The following is a 15986-nucleotide window of genomic DNA, read 5'->3' as shown; positions in this document are numbered from 1 at the left end:
GGGAAAGTTGGTGAATGAGTGGTGAGATGTGTGGGTTGGGTAAGGCCCATTTTGTTATGGTCCGGTTTTAATCAGAGAAACTATTGCCCCTTACCAGGTATTGGGCCCCCTTGCCCAATACCTGAATAAAAAATTAATATTTTGTAATTAAAAAAAGGCAAAATAAAATAGGGGGGTAAAATTAGAATGGGGTGGGTAAAAAAGAAAAAGGAGGAGAGAGAAGTAACTCACTGCACTGCTGAAGCTTCCCGCGAAAAAGGACTCCGGCGCCGGTGTTTGGCGATTTTTGGGGTTAAATCCACCAAAATTTTGCAAATTTGGTGTTAAATTCCACCAAAATTCTGCAAATCCACCTAAAATTCTATCCTAAAGTGACGTTTTTGTGCTGAAATTCCACTAAAAATCTGCAAATTATCCACCAAAACTTCCACCTTAAAGTGTTGAATTTTGGCTGAAATTCTACCAAAATTTGGCAAATCCAGCTTAATCTAGTAAGATCCTTGCTGTATTTTGGTATTGTTGTTATTTTTTTGTGAAATTTAGGTTGTTAGTTAATCAACTATTGTGTTTTGTTCAGGGAGAATTGTAAATGGAAGTTGGTGAAGCTTCATGTGGAAATGGTGACCACCATCAAGTAGAAGTGTTAGAGTTGGATCCGGTTGAATCGGATGAGGTATGTTATTCCTGTTTGGATTTATATATTGGAGTGCAAACTTTTGAATGATGTTTTAGTTTTTGTAATTAATTTGGAAACCCACCTTAATCAAGTAATGTTGTTGTATTTTGTGTTTTTTGGTTGTAATATCTTTGTAATTAATTTGGAAACCCACCTTAATCAAGTAATGTTGTTGTATTTTGTGTTTTTTGGTTGTAATATCTTGCATAAATCAGTGTAATTGTTTGGTTGAGCTCTTAGCCATTATAGGTCAGTAAAATAAGTACTACCGTATATTAGGGAAGAGTTGGGAGAGTGCGGAAGAGAACTAAAAACCCAATTCACGAAGCTTTGTTAGGGAAGAGTCATGGGATTATTGTGGTATCATGCCATGAAAAACACTATTGTGCATCCTGAAGACCTGAACTACAGACTAGATGACTAAGATCTGAATGAGCAAAGGAAATTCATTTATTATTTAATAACTTAACAAACAAAGCTCAATAAGCAATGATTGCAATAATAGTTAGTCTTTTCTCCTCTAGGTTGTAAATGAGTGACGGTTATCATTGTATAAAGGTTGTAAATGATTGTTATTTGTGCGTAATGGGAATATATTTTTATGAAGTAGTTAGTTGTTGTGTTGTTTTGTGTTTTTGAATGAGTGACAATGAGGTTACTTTTTGTGTGATACAACATGTTTAGTCACCCGGAATCACGGAATAAGTCAATTTTGCCAAGTCTATTGTAGACAATATATCCGTTATATACAAGACCTACCGGACTTATTACATCATTTGTGTGAGAATGTTTGTGAATATTTTATGTGCGAGGGTTGTTTGACTCCATTGTGGAAATAGCTAGCTAGTAATGTCTTGGAATTGAATCATGGATTTGGTTCATTAGTTGTATAGGCTAGCATTCGGAACCTAGAGCAGGAAAAGGAAGGGAATGGAAATGAAGGAGAGTACTTTTGTCTGGTTTGTTCTGCTGGAATTGATGGAATCGTGCTCAAGGCAGTCAACCTGCTCTCCCCTTGAATCCAACTCGTCCAAAGAGACGTCTGGTCAGGACAAGGTGAACTGAGAGATAAAACTCAGAATACTGAAAATCACCCTGATACCTTAATATCTGAAAATGTTGCAGATCATGAGTCATCAGAAGATGAGTTAGAAGGTAGTGATCACTTAAGTAGTTTCATAGTCGATGACTCTGATGATGAGGATGTAGAAGATGATATATCGAACATGGACAAAATGAAATATAAAAAATATCCAGAAGCATTGATCAAGTGATGAACATAAACTTACTGGAAGCAATTACTGCTAATATAGAGTATCAAATGTCACATTATTACTTAAACAAAAATAAAATAAAAAACACCAAAAAAAATAAAACAATTAAATATTAATTAATAATTGAGACAATTTCAACAAATAATCACAACACTTTATTTTATATTTACCTTCTCTTAGTTAAAATTCTGCTTATTTTGGGAGATAATGAGAGTATTGTAAGTAATCTTTCCTGCCACATTTTATCCTTATTAATGTCAAGATATCCTTCCAGAGGGTAGCAAGTAAAATTGTCATACCAAATCATTTACATTTCATTGTTTTATCATGGATAGTTTGATGTTGTTTCTGCAACCTCTCTTAATAGAGGTTTAATTAGGCAAATAGAGGTTTAATTAATCATTTACAAGAGATTTGAGGATGGTTTCCTTCTGTATTTTTAAGTCTGTTGTGTAACTTGAATGTTGTGTTCTGTCTGTAAAGGTTGGCCATCCTTTTTGTTTTTTTTCCCCTTCTGAGTCTGGTGTCCTCTCTGTCATTTCCACCTTAACAAACTCAACTTACCTGAGCTAGTAAAGGTGAAATTCTCACCAGCCTTACCCTCTTTAGCTTCTTGCTCAAGTAAATTTTTACTTAATGGTGGACTTTTTCTGAAATTTAGGCTTCCTCCCTGCTGAAATGAATTATTTTTGCTTTGTGAAATTTGTGAAATTTGAGAATTTTTACTTAATGGTGGAGTTTTTGTGAAATAATTAATTTGTGTTAAACATGACAGGTTGGGATCATGGGGACCCCAGTTAATGATGTGCTAGGGTCTGCTGTATTTGTGGCTGGTCCAAATGAAGCAACCCCGACTCGGTGTGTTGTGGAGTGTGATGAAGGGGATTATGAAGAGTTACTGGACCATCCAGAAGTGGGTATGGTTTTTAGTACCTGGGAGAATGCTGATAAATTCTTTAGGAAATACGGTAAACAAAGGGGATTTGGTGTATACCGGGCAGCTGGGAATTATAAGATTGAGAATGGTAAAACAGACAAGAATAAGAGAAGGAGCTACATTTGGCGGTGTGAATGTGCGGGTAAGCCAGACTTACGAAGAAGGGTAAATGGGATAAGGGTCTATGGCGGTGGTTTATCATTGGATCTAAACAGGAGGAAGACTAAGAAATGTGGCTGTCCTGTGGAAATGAGGGCTGCTTGTAAAGCTGATGGTTCATGGGAAGTGCGGAAGGCAATCATAGAACATAAATTTCACAATCCAACTCCTCGAAAGTCTTGATATATAGCTATGTATCGACAGGATGAACTAACAAATGCAGTTAGGAGGAGGTTGTTCAATGACTGTAGTGCTGGGACTCAGGTTACTCAACTTCATCGCAGTTTAGCAAAGGAGCGGGGTGGGGTAGAGAACATGGCCCTTACGGAGAGGGACTTGAGGAATGTATTGGCTCGTGACAAGAAGTTGAAGTTAGAGGGTGGTGATGCAAATGCCATGCTTGCCTATTTTGACAAGATGTGTTCGGATAACCAGAATTTTTTCCACAAGTACCGATTAGATGATGATGGTCGGTTAACCGATGTGATGTGGGTGGATGCTCGTAGTAGGGTAGCGTATGCAGAGTTTGGGGATGTTGTGTGTTTTGACTCTACATATGTTACCAATGAATATGCGCTACCTTTTGCCAACTTTGTAGGTGTAAATCATCACGGACAGACTATTCTTTTGGGATGTGCTCTAGTATCCCATGAGAACACCGATACTTTTGAGTGGGTGTTTGGCAATTGGCTTGATTGCATGGGTGGAAAAGAACCCGGTGGTTTCTTGACAGATCAATGTGCAGCAATGCGGAAAGCTTTGAGGAATGTTATGCCTAATTCTAGGCATAGGTGGTGCTTGTGGCATATTGTCAATAAGTTTGGTACGAAGCTCGGGAGCTATGCGAACTACCAGGAATTTCATGATGTGTTGCTTAATGTTATATATGACAGTTTGAGCGAAGATGAGTTTGAGCTTAACTGGACCTTAGCAATGGAGTCTTATGGTCTCGGTTCAGATGAGTGGCTTTCAGGTGATCTTAAATCCTCTTTTCTGTTAATAATGATATGTATGGTTTTATTTTATTTTTAATTTTTTTTTTTACGGGGAGGAATGATATGTATGTTAAAAATTAATTTTGGCAGACTGGTAAACAAGCTAAGGCTTGTTATTTTATTGTTTTTGTCATAGGTCTGTATGAAGAGAGGCATATGTGGATCCCTGCCTACATGAAACACCTATTTTGGGCAGGGATGAAAACCACTCAGCGTTCAATGCATTAACAGCTTCTTTGACAAGTACGTGAAGAGTGACATGCGGTTGTACCAGTTTGTGGAGAGGTACTGTGATGCCATGGAAAACAGGTCCAATGCGGAGAAAGAAGCTGATGCGAACAGTGCAATGAGATTGAGGCATGTGATAACTGGTTTTGCATTTGAGAAAGCCTTTCAGAAGGTGTACACAGATGCAAAATTCGTGGAGATACAGGAGCAATGCACCAGGCTAATGTACTTGAGCATTGTTGGGAAAAAGGAGGTGTCTAACAATGTTGCTGAACATTTGGTTCAAGATAGGGTTTGGTTCTACGATAAACAACAAAAAAAGGAAATTCCTATGGATAGGAAGAGAGTGTACACTGTAACATTCAACTGTGAAACAAGTGACGCTTCTTGTGAATGCAAGCTTTTCGAATCTCATGGAATCATGTGTAGGCATCAGTTTAAGGTGTTTGACAATAATGGGGTTAAGGAAGTCCCTTCAAAATATATATTGAGGCGGTGGCGTAAAGATGTCCATAGGCGTCACACGCGGGTTAAGGTGGCATACCATGATCCCACGAAAACGGAAGAAGTGAAGAGGTATGATAGAATAATGGTGCAGTTTGACAGTGTTTGTCTTAAGGCAGCAACTCGTCCAGAGTATGCTAAAATGGCGTTTGAAGCTATATGAAAGCTGGAAAAATCCTTGGATGCTGCCATCCTAAAGGAAAGTGATAAGGGTGCTGAAAGTGTTGGTAGTGAACCTGCCACTATGGAATCTTCCCCTTCGGTGAATATGGATTTAGAAGGGATAGGTACCGCGCCGCCCTCTGATTTTGCGGGATCATGTATGGTCAGTTCTGCTTTGGGGTTAGACGATGTATCCATTGACCCTGTAATTAACAATCCAACTCAAGCTATAGTTGTTGCAAATGATGATTCTTCTGTGAATGACAACCTGACCCCAGCATCAGTGCAGAAGCCATTGTCTGTTGGCGATCCAATCTCTAGGAAAAAAGCACACCGACCGAGGGCTAAGCGTTTCCTTTCATTTGCTGAGAAATGTGCCAAGAATTCATTGCCCACACATAGTGTGCCAAACAATGGGGTATATGCGTTAACTTTTTTGTTTATGTTTTATATGCGCTATGAGATACGAAGTCACTAAAATGTTTTGATGTTGATTAAAATATGTAGGTTTATGGCATTATGCTTAATATGTTCAAATTTTTTTTTTTATCTTTTTTTTTGTGTTTTTTTTTTTTTTTGATAACTCAGGTTGTTCAGCCTCAATGTAACGCTCCTAAGCCAAAAAGAAAAAGAGGAAGGAAGGCCAAAGATCAGGAACCCGCAACTATTATGCATGTAATAGTTTTGTTAATGGTTGATTTGTGAAATACGGCATTATTTGTTAATGGTTTTGTCATCTGAAGGGTGTTTTACTCATCACAGGGGCATTTTCAGGCTTCTGAAGCTGCAGTTCCGACAATGTGGGTAGGTGGAATAGGGTATGGCCCTGCATATGGTGAAGTTGGGTACTTTACGAGGTCTATTCAGTCCTGTCCCGAATGGGTTTCTCATGATGTTTTGCCGTTCTCAGGAAGCTTTAGTGGGCCGTCGTACAATAACTAAAAGTGTAAAAGTGTTTCTGTGTTTTTTGGGCATCGAAAGTTAGGAAACAAAGTGTTTGATGTAGTACTGTCTCGTATGAAAATGAAATCACTTATGTCTCGTATGACATTTAAGCAATGAAAATGAAATCAAGTTATGTCATTCACTAATTAAGTTATTTTAAAATCAAAACTGTTAATTATTTGCCACACATTCTAGCTAATAAGATTCTTTTCTCAAATTTTACTGTGGGTAGTGAACTTTTGCCATATATATTATTGTGGCCAATAAGGCTTACAATAATTTTTTTAAAAAAAAAATTGAATTTGTATTAATTTAACTTAGTGCAGAAACACAATAACACATACATATACACAAAAGTTACAAAAATATGTAATTTGTGTTTGTAACACACTAAAAATTAGATTATTACAATCTACAACTATGTTCGTGAACTCTTTAACTTAACATAATCTGTTGTGCTGAAATTGATTTCATTGCTGCTGGTGTGCGGAGTATCCAACCGTTTGGGACCTCATGTGCAATTTCCGGTGTACATTTAACTAGGTTGAGTTAAATAACTTAGTCCCTTAGTTAAGAACTTAGTCAATTAGAAAGTTGGTAGGAAAAAAAAAACTTAGTCCCCTATAAAACTTAGACCCCTAAAAGCATTTTTTTGACTGATTTAATTGGTGGCCTTCCAAAAAGAGACACGTGTGTGCTTGGTGTATTGGAAGCGTATGCAAGAAGCTTCATTTTGGTATAAATTTAAACAGCCTCATAATCGTATAATTAAACAGGTATAGCTGTCCATATATATGCTACAACTCATAGGTGGCGTACTTTTAATTTACTAATAAGTCTAATCTTTTTGGAAAAAAAAAAAAAAAATCAATTCTATAAATAGATTAAGTTATACAAAAAAATTTAGTTTTTATCTTTATGTATATTGATAGAAGATAAAATTAACAGAGAAATATATTAAATCCTAATGGAATCCAATTTATGATTATTGTGTAGTTACTTTTATTTTATTTTTATTTACAGGTGAAAAAAGATTTCATAATAAAAGATAGTCAAATAACAATTGCAAACAATTCTTAAGAAAACAAAAATTCTAACACTATAATTTAGACTTAAACAATTTTTATCCTATTATACATACAGATAAAAGTTTGTTGTAAGCCACGGGAAAAAAGCGCTATTCGTGGCACAAGTGTGATATTTGCCACGGGAAAATAAGTACCCGTGGCAAAAAATAATTCTTCTTATTTAGGTTTGTATCGTAGTTCATTTTAGTTTGAAATTATTGAGTTGAAGGAACTAGAAATGACCGTGAGAATGACCCGAATTAGAAATGACCCGACCTGGACTTGATTCAATCCGATCATGAATTCAATCCGATCATGAATTCATTCTGTTTCGGAAATCTCAATCCGAATTATGATTCAATCCAATCCAATTCAATCCAAACCGAAATTTGAATTAGGATTTGATCCGATCCAATCCAATCATTCAATACAGTTAATATATAAACTAATACATCTTTTTTACTTTATAATACTACTATATGTACACTAGTACAATATTGTGGTAATATAGTTAGTACAATATTGTGGGTAATATAGTTAGAATATATAAATATATACAGTTATTATAATAAGTACTATTATTATTCATTAATATATACAGTTATTATAATAAGTACAATTATTATTCATTAATATATACAGTTATTATAATAAGTACAATATTGTGGTAATATAGGTAGAATATATTGAAATAAATACAATTATTATTAATTATATACCCCAATTTCTCAAATTGATTACCCCAAAGCAATTTAAGATTGAATGAATGACCAATGAACCCTAATTTGTTACCATTAACCAAAACAATTAAAAAAGGACTCCAATTACCAAAAACGAATATATCCCAATTTGTCAAATTTGTGGAATATAATTTCTCAAATTGATTACCCTAATTTGTGGAATTAAACTAATTAGGTGAGTTCGTCATGTGTCAAAGTGGAATTTTACAACTTTTGGAAAAAAGTAATTAAGGTGTATTTTATATAGATGGCTTATTATCGGATTTTCTTAGTATTTGCATACAATTATTGGTTAATTTAGTACTGTTATTATTTAAATTAGTACTGTTATTATATTAATTAGTACAATTATTATGTATATTTTGTATTTTAGTACTGTTATAGTTTTATTTGCACATACATTTATATATATTTTATACAGTTAATATCTAATAAAATACTAATTATAATATTATTTTATACTAGTATAGGTGATATGTAAGGGATGTGAAAGATTCCATAGGTGCAATTGTGGAATCGGTCAAAGAATCAACTTCTGCCATTTCAACTTGCTGTTTATGGTGGTAAAGGTTAAGAAAATATACGGGGTTTAAGGTATCATCCCGATTATACAACAATTGGGGTAGGTGGTATCATATTGATCAAAGAAAAAACCCAACAACAGTAACAACAGCGTAAAATAAAACATTATTTGATACCGTTATTTTATTTGGAAAAGAAGCGATAGGAATTACGTCTACTGGTGAACCGCATTTGGAAGTCTTTCCTCATTGTCTGGTGTAAAACGTATAATAACGCACCTGTAGCATAATAAACCTTTAGTGTCTCACCAGCAACAATGGCATTATCAGTGACAAATGTATCCCATCCTAAGTGGAGGAAAACTGGTCTATGAGAATTAACTTCTGTCCCGGAAAGAGTTACATCCCACGCTCGACCGTTATTTCCACGCATAACTCTTACAGAGTCTGTAGGTCGATGTAGCCAGGGTCTCCAAGCGGCCGGAAGAGGCTACAACAAAGTCGATCAATTACATGAGCCTAAAATAACGTTACAGAAATGAAGTAAAGTATTTTAGTGAACGAAATATTGTATAAATGCTTACCAGTTTGTCGTTCATAAAATTTTTGAATAATATTGTTGTGCATGGAAGATTTTCATACTCCATTTTTGGATACTAATTTTTGAAGAATAGAGAAAACATGAAATTAATAACGTAATTCTTGTGAATGGCCTATTTATAGTTGTATATGGGAGATCGATCGTCATTAATGGTGGTCAATGCTTATCTTTGCGCAAAATGAGATAGACCATTGAACTTGGGAAATTACAGTCAATAATGTTCCACCATTTAGTTGGCCTACCATTTTCTACATGTCCAATTTATCCGTACATTTTCCTTCATAGCTATTTTCTACCATCTAAGTACCATCTAAGTTTTTGAAGGTATTACTTCATATAATAATAACAATACCATCATATTTAATTTGTCCATCATATTAAAATTTAGTACATTATCCATCATATTAAAATTTATACTGCTTATATTAAAAAGTAACTCTATTATCTTTAAAAAAAGGTCGTATATGATGATGTAATGGCTTCATACTAGGTCTTTATAAAATACAGTTATAATATTATTTTATGCAGTTAATATCTAATAAAATACTGTTATAATTTAGTACACTTATTTTTATAGATCTTTTACTTGTATAGGTGATAGATTTAAGTACATATTTTTCATAATATTATCGTTATTATTAAATTAAATACTGTTATATTATGGATTTACCTTTTTTTAAAAGATAATAGAGTTACTTTTTAGCAACAAATTTTTTGGGAGGGGAAAGATTTTTAATATCTAATAAAATACTGTTCTAATTTAGTACACTCATTTTTATAGATATTTTACTTGTATAGCTAGGTGAAAGATTTTTTACATATTTTTCATAATATTATACAGTTTTAATATACAATAGTCTCGTTATTATTAAATTAAATACTGTTATTGTAGGGAATAGTTTCAAGCCTTTAAAATCCCACTAGCTCGAACCCCACTGTGATCATACACTAAAGTACGGTGGCGTCCAAAAGGGAAGAAGATAGAGCAAAAGAGTCGCCAACAAGTTTTTAAGGAACTTGTAAACCGTTCACGAGGTGAAAGTTACACCCCTTAACGATCCAAGAGATCGTCAACTCCATAAGGTCATGAACCAAATAAGGGTTCGGGGATGATGGTACAAATCCAACCTAAAAGAGATTAAACCTGCCCTAATAATAGGCCTCTACTTTATTCTGCTCGTATTCATGTGCGCTTTCTGATTAACATACAATCAATAGATTAACCCTAAACCTGTTTATCTATGTTGGTTGAATATTAATGCACAAATAAACTATTATTGGCGATCACTTGAATTATAATCAAATTAACCCTAACAAGATTATTAATTATCTTATTAAGCGTGATTACAAGTACCAATTCCCTTTAAGCATGCAATAAAAGGTGATCAAGCAATAAAAATAAATATAATATGTATCAAGCAACAATAATAATCATGAAGAATAATAATAATCATAAATAAAATAATCATCATCAAAATAATAATAAATTATAACAATTATAATCATAATCATGTTCATGTTAATATTAAAGCATAATAAAAATAGCAAGATCCTAGGCATGATACTAACAAGATTAATAACAAACCATAGCATGTCACTAAGCAATAAAAATCAAATCTTTAGCCCTAACATGATACTAACATGAATTAATATTAGGAAGAATATAGGAAGCATCGTACTTTTAATCATACTTGATATTAAAGTTACCCTAGACATGATACTAGGAATTAAAATAACAATCTAAGCATGAATTCTACATCATAATATCAATTAAACCATTAAAGTACTTACTTGGATGCCTCGTACCTCTTTCTAATAACAAAATACACGTGTTAGTAACTTCAAGGAAAATAATAAACAAACAATTAAATTAAATAATTGAAATAGAGATTTGGGACCAAACCCTCAGAAATTAAACCTTTCACGTCTAGGGCGAAGGCAACTTCGAATATGGCTAGGTGTTCTAGATCTTGCGAATGCGGAATTTTGTATGTGAAAACAAAGTTTAGAAAAGAAAAGAAAAGAATGGAATGCTAAAGAATGAAAGCTTGATGAATGAAGAGAATCGATGAATGCTAATTAAAACTAATTGTTGATGAGAACTCGTGAATGAAGAAAGTTGATTAAAACAGAATTTATTAAAACTTAAGAATAAAGAGAATTCGTGAATGAAAACGGAGTTTTTGATACGATATTTATAGAGACAAATCATCAAAAAAAGATAATTTATCAAAACAGAGTCTGAAGACCACAAAAACACCTTGGCGCCAGCCCTGGCTAATTGGCGCCAGAACCAGTGGCTAGCGCCAGGCGCCAATGCTGGCGTCTGGCGCCAATCCCGATTCCAGGCGCCAAGGCCTGGGGTTGGACGCCAAACTGACTTTTAACACGTTTTCCAAAATCTGATAAATTTCCGTACTGGAAGATAAAATAATATAATTCCCATCGAAAATGCTATTTGATCTAATTAAAACTCTGAAGAGTCCTAATTGAATTAGGAATGAAAAGAACCTTCTAGAATGTTCTAGAAGACTAAAACCATTCCTAATTGCATTAGGAATGATAAATTATATTAGGCCCTCCCCTAGATCATTAGGCCGTACTTAAAGCTCAAACCGGGCCCAGTTTAGTAAATTGGCCATAACTTCCTCAATATTCATCGGAATTGGGCTTATAATATATCGTTGGAAAGGTCTTTGCAAGCCCCATCCAACTATACCATTATTGGGCCCATATCATGGACCAACCAAACTGGATTGGCTGTTTTCTTAAAATAAAGTTTTCAAAAACAGAGAGAAGAGAAAAGAAATAAAACTTTCCGCAACACTAGACCTTTCCACACTTTCGTTTCATTCGATTATGATTTGACGTGAAAGGCACTCATCACCGGGTTTGGTTTTGGGGAGATACAAATGGGTGTCTACAGTTATATTATGGAGTTACCTTTTTTTAAAGATACTAGAGTAACAAATTTTTTTGGGAGGGAAAGATTTATTTTCATTTTGGCGCCAAACCAAATTTTAAAGTATATAAAAACCTATAGGTATATTGGTATTATATATAAAAAAAACAATAAAAACCTATAGGTATACTGTTATTATATATAAAAAAACTGTAAAAGTTTATATATAAACACAGTAAAAGTTGATTTTACAAAACCTACGCAGTCAATTCAAGACATATAAATGTGCGAGCCCCAAACTTTCTTATTACCCAATCTGAAACCATGAAGGAAATCCTAATAAGTTCTTTGATGATGAAAACTCACAAGATTAAAAAAAATTGCCTCCAACCTACAAACATGAAACCTACAAACAAGAAATCTAAATCAATTGGCAATCTATTATGCCCAAGCTCATGTAAAAACCTCGTCAAAATTCAGTTCCTTACAAAAACGGAGCTACTAAATTTGATGCTACAACCTGAAAAAACCGATCACCCAATGAACATCGTTCAAGTTACAAACAATGGTTTTATATCTCCTTTCCACATACCCGATTTAACCGACCTTTCATTACTACCAAAACCATTGAAGGTGTACTTTTGGAGGCTAATTGAAAAATCAACAGTTGGGAACCTATTAACTTCATTAGATGAAGTGTTAGCATTCACTAGTCCAATGCCAAGGATGCTTAAATCTACTACCATAGTATGTGGAGAGTACTGTACTTCGTTTCATAGTTGTTCTGATGAACTGAATTTGGTGGTCACTCAACGAAGAAACATACATTTGTCGTTGAAGACAGTGAATGCCACTTCTGATGCAAGGGATGGACGTCAGATCACTATGAAGGTTAACGTCGTTCCACCATTGTTAGTGGGAGAGGAGGCAAAATTATGTGGAGAATACAAAATTCTGACATGGAATTGTAAGGGTATGTCTAACAAGTATTTTCCAACTCGAGCTTCCCAATTCATAGAAGTCATTAACCCTGATATCTTAATTGTTGCGGAAACACGGGTGTCTAATGTCCTTGTGCGATGGGTAACAGGCGTATTAAAACCGTACAACATATCTATGGCTCAGCCAGAAGGTGTTTGCGGAGGCATGGCAATACTTAACTTCAATAAGCAATGCTCATTCAAGAATCTGATGAAGGAGACAAATCACTGGAATGGTGTGCTTGTTAATAGTCTTGTTAATAGTTAGTTAGTGTAATTATTTATATTACTATGAATGTCATTACTATTATATTATCTTAGTATTAAATTAGCTTGTGGAGCTTGAAAAATGAAGTACTTTGAACTTGAACTTTAGTATTATTAACTTACTATGATGTTATTTAACAAAGACTTTATACAAGTTACTATCTCATAAATTACTTAAATTAATTTTAAAGTAGCCAAATATAAGTAATTAGACATCATACACGTGTCATTTATATAAAAGAATTTACGTCATATTTATATAAAAGATACTATGTCATAATTAGTTCAATCAGAAAACGAGTCAGACCACAATATGATTTCTGAGGCCGAAATTTACTTCCAAAATTACTGCCAAAACATACGAAGTATTTTGTTTCAAGTTTTTTTCCTGCCTAAATAAATATTTGTTGGATCTTTTTTTCCCTAAATATTGTCTAATACCTGCCAATTATACAAAATACAGGTAGGACAATATTTTGGATACAAAATACCTTCTTACACCGTACCCAAAATAATAGTCCACATCCCAACCATAAATCTTCATCACCTAGTTAGAGTCTCATCCATATACACATAGATCATACATTTAAAACGGGAAACTTCTTTTTTTGGAAACCGCATCCAACACCGTATCGCGAGCCTCGTTGAAATCAGACAGTAAGTCCTCGAACAACAGCCACGACCGTTCCACATTTATATCAGGATCCTGTACAAGTGGTGATACAACAATTAATTTAAATAAAATGTGATAAATAAGAAGATACACACTAACCATTCTCAAATTAGTTAGAAGTCTGTCAGCATTCCGCTTAATTGCTGCTAGCATATGAACTCTGCAACTGTGCCTGTTTTTTTAAGCATTAGACGCATTCAAGACATGTAAGGTTGAATCTATAATACTTAGCATCAAAATGGTTACAAAACTAAATGGTATACATACAAGTCTCCTTGTTGATCCATTGTAAGCGATGTCTTCGTCCAACTGCCAACAGTACCAAGGGGCCAGTCTTCTTGTAGTAACTGGAAGACCAAGTCCATCGCGTATGCCTTTCCAAAAAAAAAATTATTGTAGTAATGAAAGCAAAAAAAAAAAAAAATTTATTTAAGTGTGACTCTATGTACAAACGATTCAATTCTTGATGAGGTATCTACTCTTCATGAGATAAATTACCTCCATGAAAGTAAGTGGGTATCTACTCTTCGTGAGATAAATTACCTCCATGAAAACTCGTTAGATTTGACATCAACAAAAGGGTTGAAGTTTCTTGTTAGTCTCTTATTTTGCATGTTTACCACTAGTTTTTTTAGAATTAATTTAGTCATAGAATTGGGTTTGTTAAAGAATTAAAATAATCGGTCACTTATCTCCGGACTTTCTGGCCACGTATTAGGAATCAAGCTTAATATGAAGTTTCAAAAGAATCAAGCTTAATGTTGAAAATATGGTTAAGTATGGACAAAAAAAAATAAAAAAAATGGTAAGCATCGACTTAAAATTTTTTTTACCAGTTGCTTCACATGTATGGAGTGGAGATCTGCAGCAGTGGATGTTTCGATGGAGTCCAGCACTAGAATTTCTTCCCGATTAAGCGAAAAGGCCACACACCACCAATGATTGTTTAAAACCACAGGGACAAAGACCTATATAAAATCCATGTTTTAAACCACGTTACTAATGAATAAACTCCTGATAACCACCTCTTTGTATTTACAACAGAATTAACTGAAAACATTCCGTACCACATTAATCTGGTTCGGTGTTAAACCAGACATCTGACTACTAAACACACGTGTGACCCGGTCCAACTCTGTTGAATTCTCCATTTTCAAAACATGAATCTGGAAAAACAAAGCACACTTTACTATACAATAATTACCAACTCATATGAACTCTAAATTATTTTAAGACAAGATATACCGCAAATGCAGGATCCAACATGAACCGTCGACTACGACCTTCAAAGCGATGAGCCCAAACCTTTTCATACAATTTACCAGCAACCCTAACATACTATACACATCATGGTGATATCGAATCAGATAAGATTTTCACTTGATAACCAGTTGAAAAAACATAACTTTGTTACCGTACACTACATTACCTGATCACAAACTTGGCCCCTACTCAACGCTACACCAGAACATCTACTAAGAGTTGCTACCTCTCCATCGCACCTTAACATGACCGGATCTTCTTCACTAAAAATAAAGTTTATCAAAGTATCCAAACAAAAATAAATTTTATCAAACTATCAGACTATGGGCACTATGGACAGAACACTTACATGTTATTGTGCTGCCTCCTCCTTGGGGAGAAATTTGTGTTCACTCTAACATAATCAAACAATGGTTGGCGGAGCCTTCGATGCTTCCTAGGCCGCCATGTGATTACATACCCTTGAACTATTCGACAGGGTGTTGTCGTTGTCTTCCGTTTCCGCCGACTTCTTTCAACCAAGGTCGACGGTGAACCACATTCATCATCCCCTTCCTCTTCAGAACTGAAACTAACCTCAACATCACTTATTTCCGGGCTTTCCGGCCCACGTATTAGGCATGTTTTCTGTTTTTCCTCCCTATCCAACCTCTCTCTCTCCAACCTCTCCCTCTCCAACCTTTCTGTTTCCTCTCGCTCTGCCTCAAGCTTGTCCAATTCTTGTTGCTCCTTATCCATCCTATGTCTTTCCTCCATTTCAAGCCTCTCCTTTTCTTCCCTCTCATGTTTCTCCTTAGCCTCCATTTCTAGCCGTGCCTGCTCCATCTCGATTCTTTGTCTCTCAATTTCTAGCCTTTCAAGCCTCTCCTTCTCCTTCTGTATCCTCTCCCGCTCCTCCAGCTCCATTCTTTGTCTCTCAATTTCCAGCTGCCTCTCCTTCTCCTTCTGTATCCTCTCCCGCTCCTCCAGCTCCATTATTTGTCTCTCAATTTCCAGCTGCCTCTCCTTCTCCTTCTGTATCCTCTCCCGCTCCTCCAGCTCCATTCTTTGTCTCTCAATTTCCAGCTGCCTCTCCTTCTCCTCCTTTATCCT

At 34.9% G+C, this 15986-nt stretch overlaps 1 protein-coding gene and 1 pseudogene across 3 annotated transcripts; one reads left to right on the top strand and one right to left on the bottom strand.

The window, feature by feature from the left end:
- Positions 1–201: 201 nt before the first annotated feature.
- Positions 202–6018, top strand: LOC145555808 (protein FAR-RED IMPAIRED RESPONSE 1-like; annotated as a pseudogene). Its single transcript, XR_014091563.1, has 6 exons — positions 202–491; positions 578–673; positions 2726–4019; positions 4178–5353; positions 5524–5610; positions 5698–6018. The product of XR_014091563.1 is annotated as a protein FAR-RED IMPAIRED RESPONSE 1-like (transcript).
- A 7333-nt stretch (positions 6019–13351) lies between these two features.
- Positions 13352–15848, bottom strand: LOC145555807 (uncharacterized). 2 transcript variants are annotated; one of them, XM_081617533.1, is made up of 8 exons: positions 15244–15848; positions 15061–15157; positions 14877–14969; positions 14699–14797; positions 14465–14599; positions 13899–14005; positions 13731–13803; positions 13352–13664 (listed from the first exon to the last, which is right to left on the bottom strand). In XM_081617533.1, the coding sequence occupies exons 1-8, from the start codon at positions 15798–15800 to the stop codon at positions 13545–13547; spliced, it is 1281 nt and encodes a 426-aa protein (XP_081473659.1). In that variant the 5' UTR covers positions 15801–15848; the 3' UTR covers positions 13352–13544. The 2 variants fall into 2 exon arrangements, with proteins under 2 accessions (XP_081473659.1, XP_081473658.1); XM_081617532.1 differs by having other exon boundaries at positions 13352–13803.
- Positions 15849–15986: the final 138 nt, after the last annotated feature.

The sequence above is a fragment of the Chenopodium album genome, chromosome 8 (assembly GCF_948465745.1).
Source record: "Chenopodium album chromosome 8, dcCheAlbu1.1, whole genome shotgun sequence".
Lineage (NCBI taxonomy): Eukaryota > Viridiplantae > Streptophyta > Magnoliopsida > Caryophyllales > Amaranthaceae > Chenopodium > Chenopodium album.
This window is presented reverse-complemented; position numbering and strand designations above follow the sequence as displayed.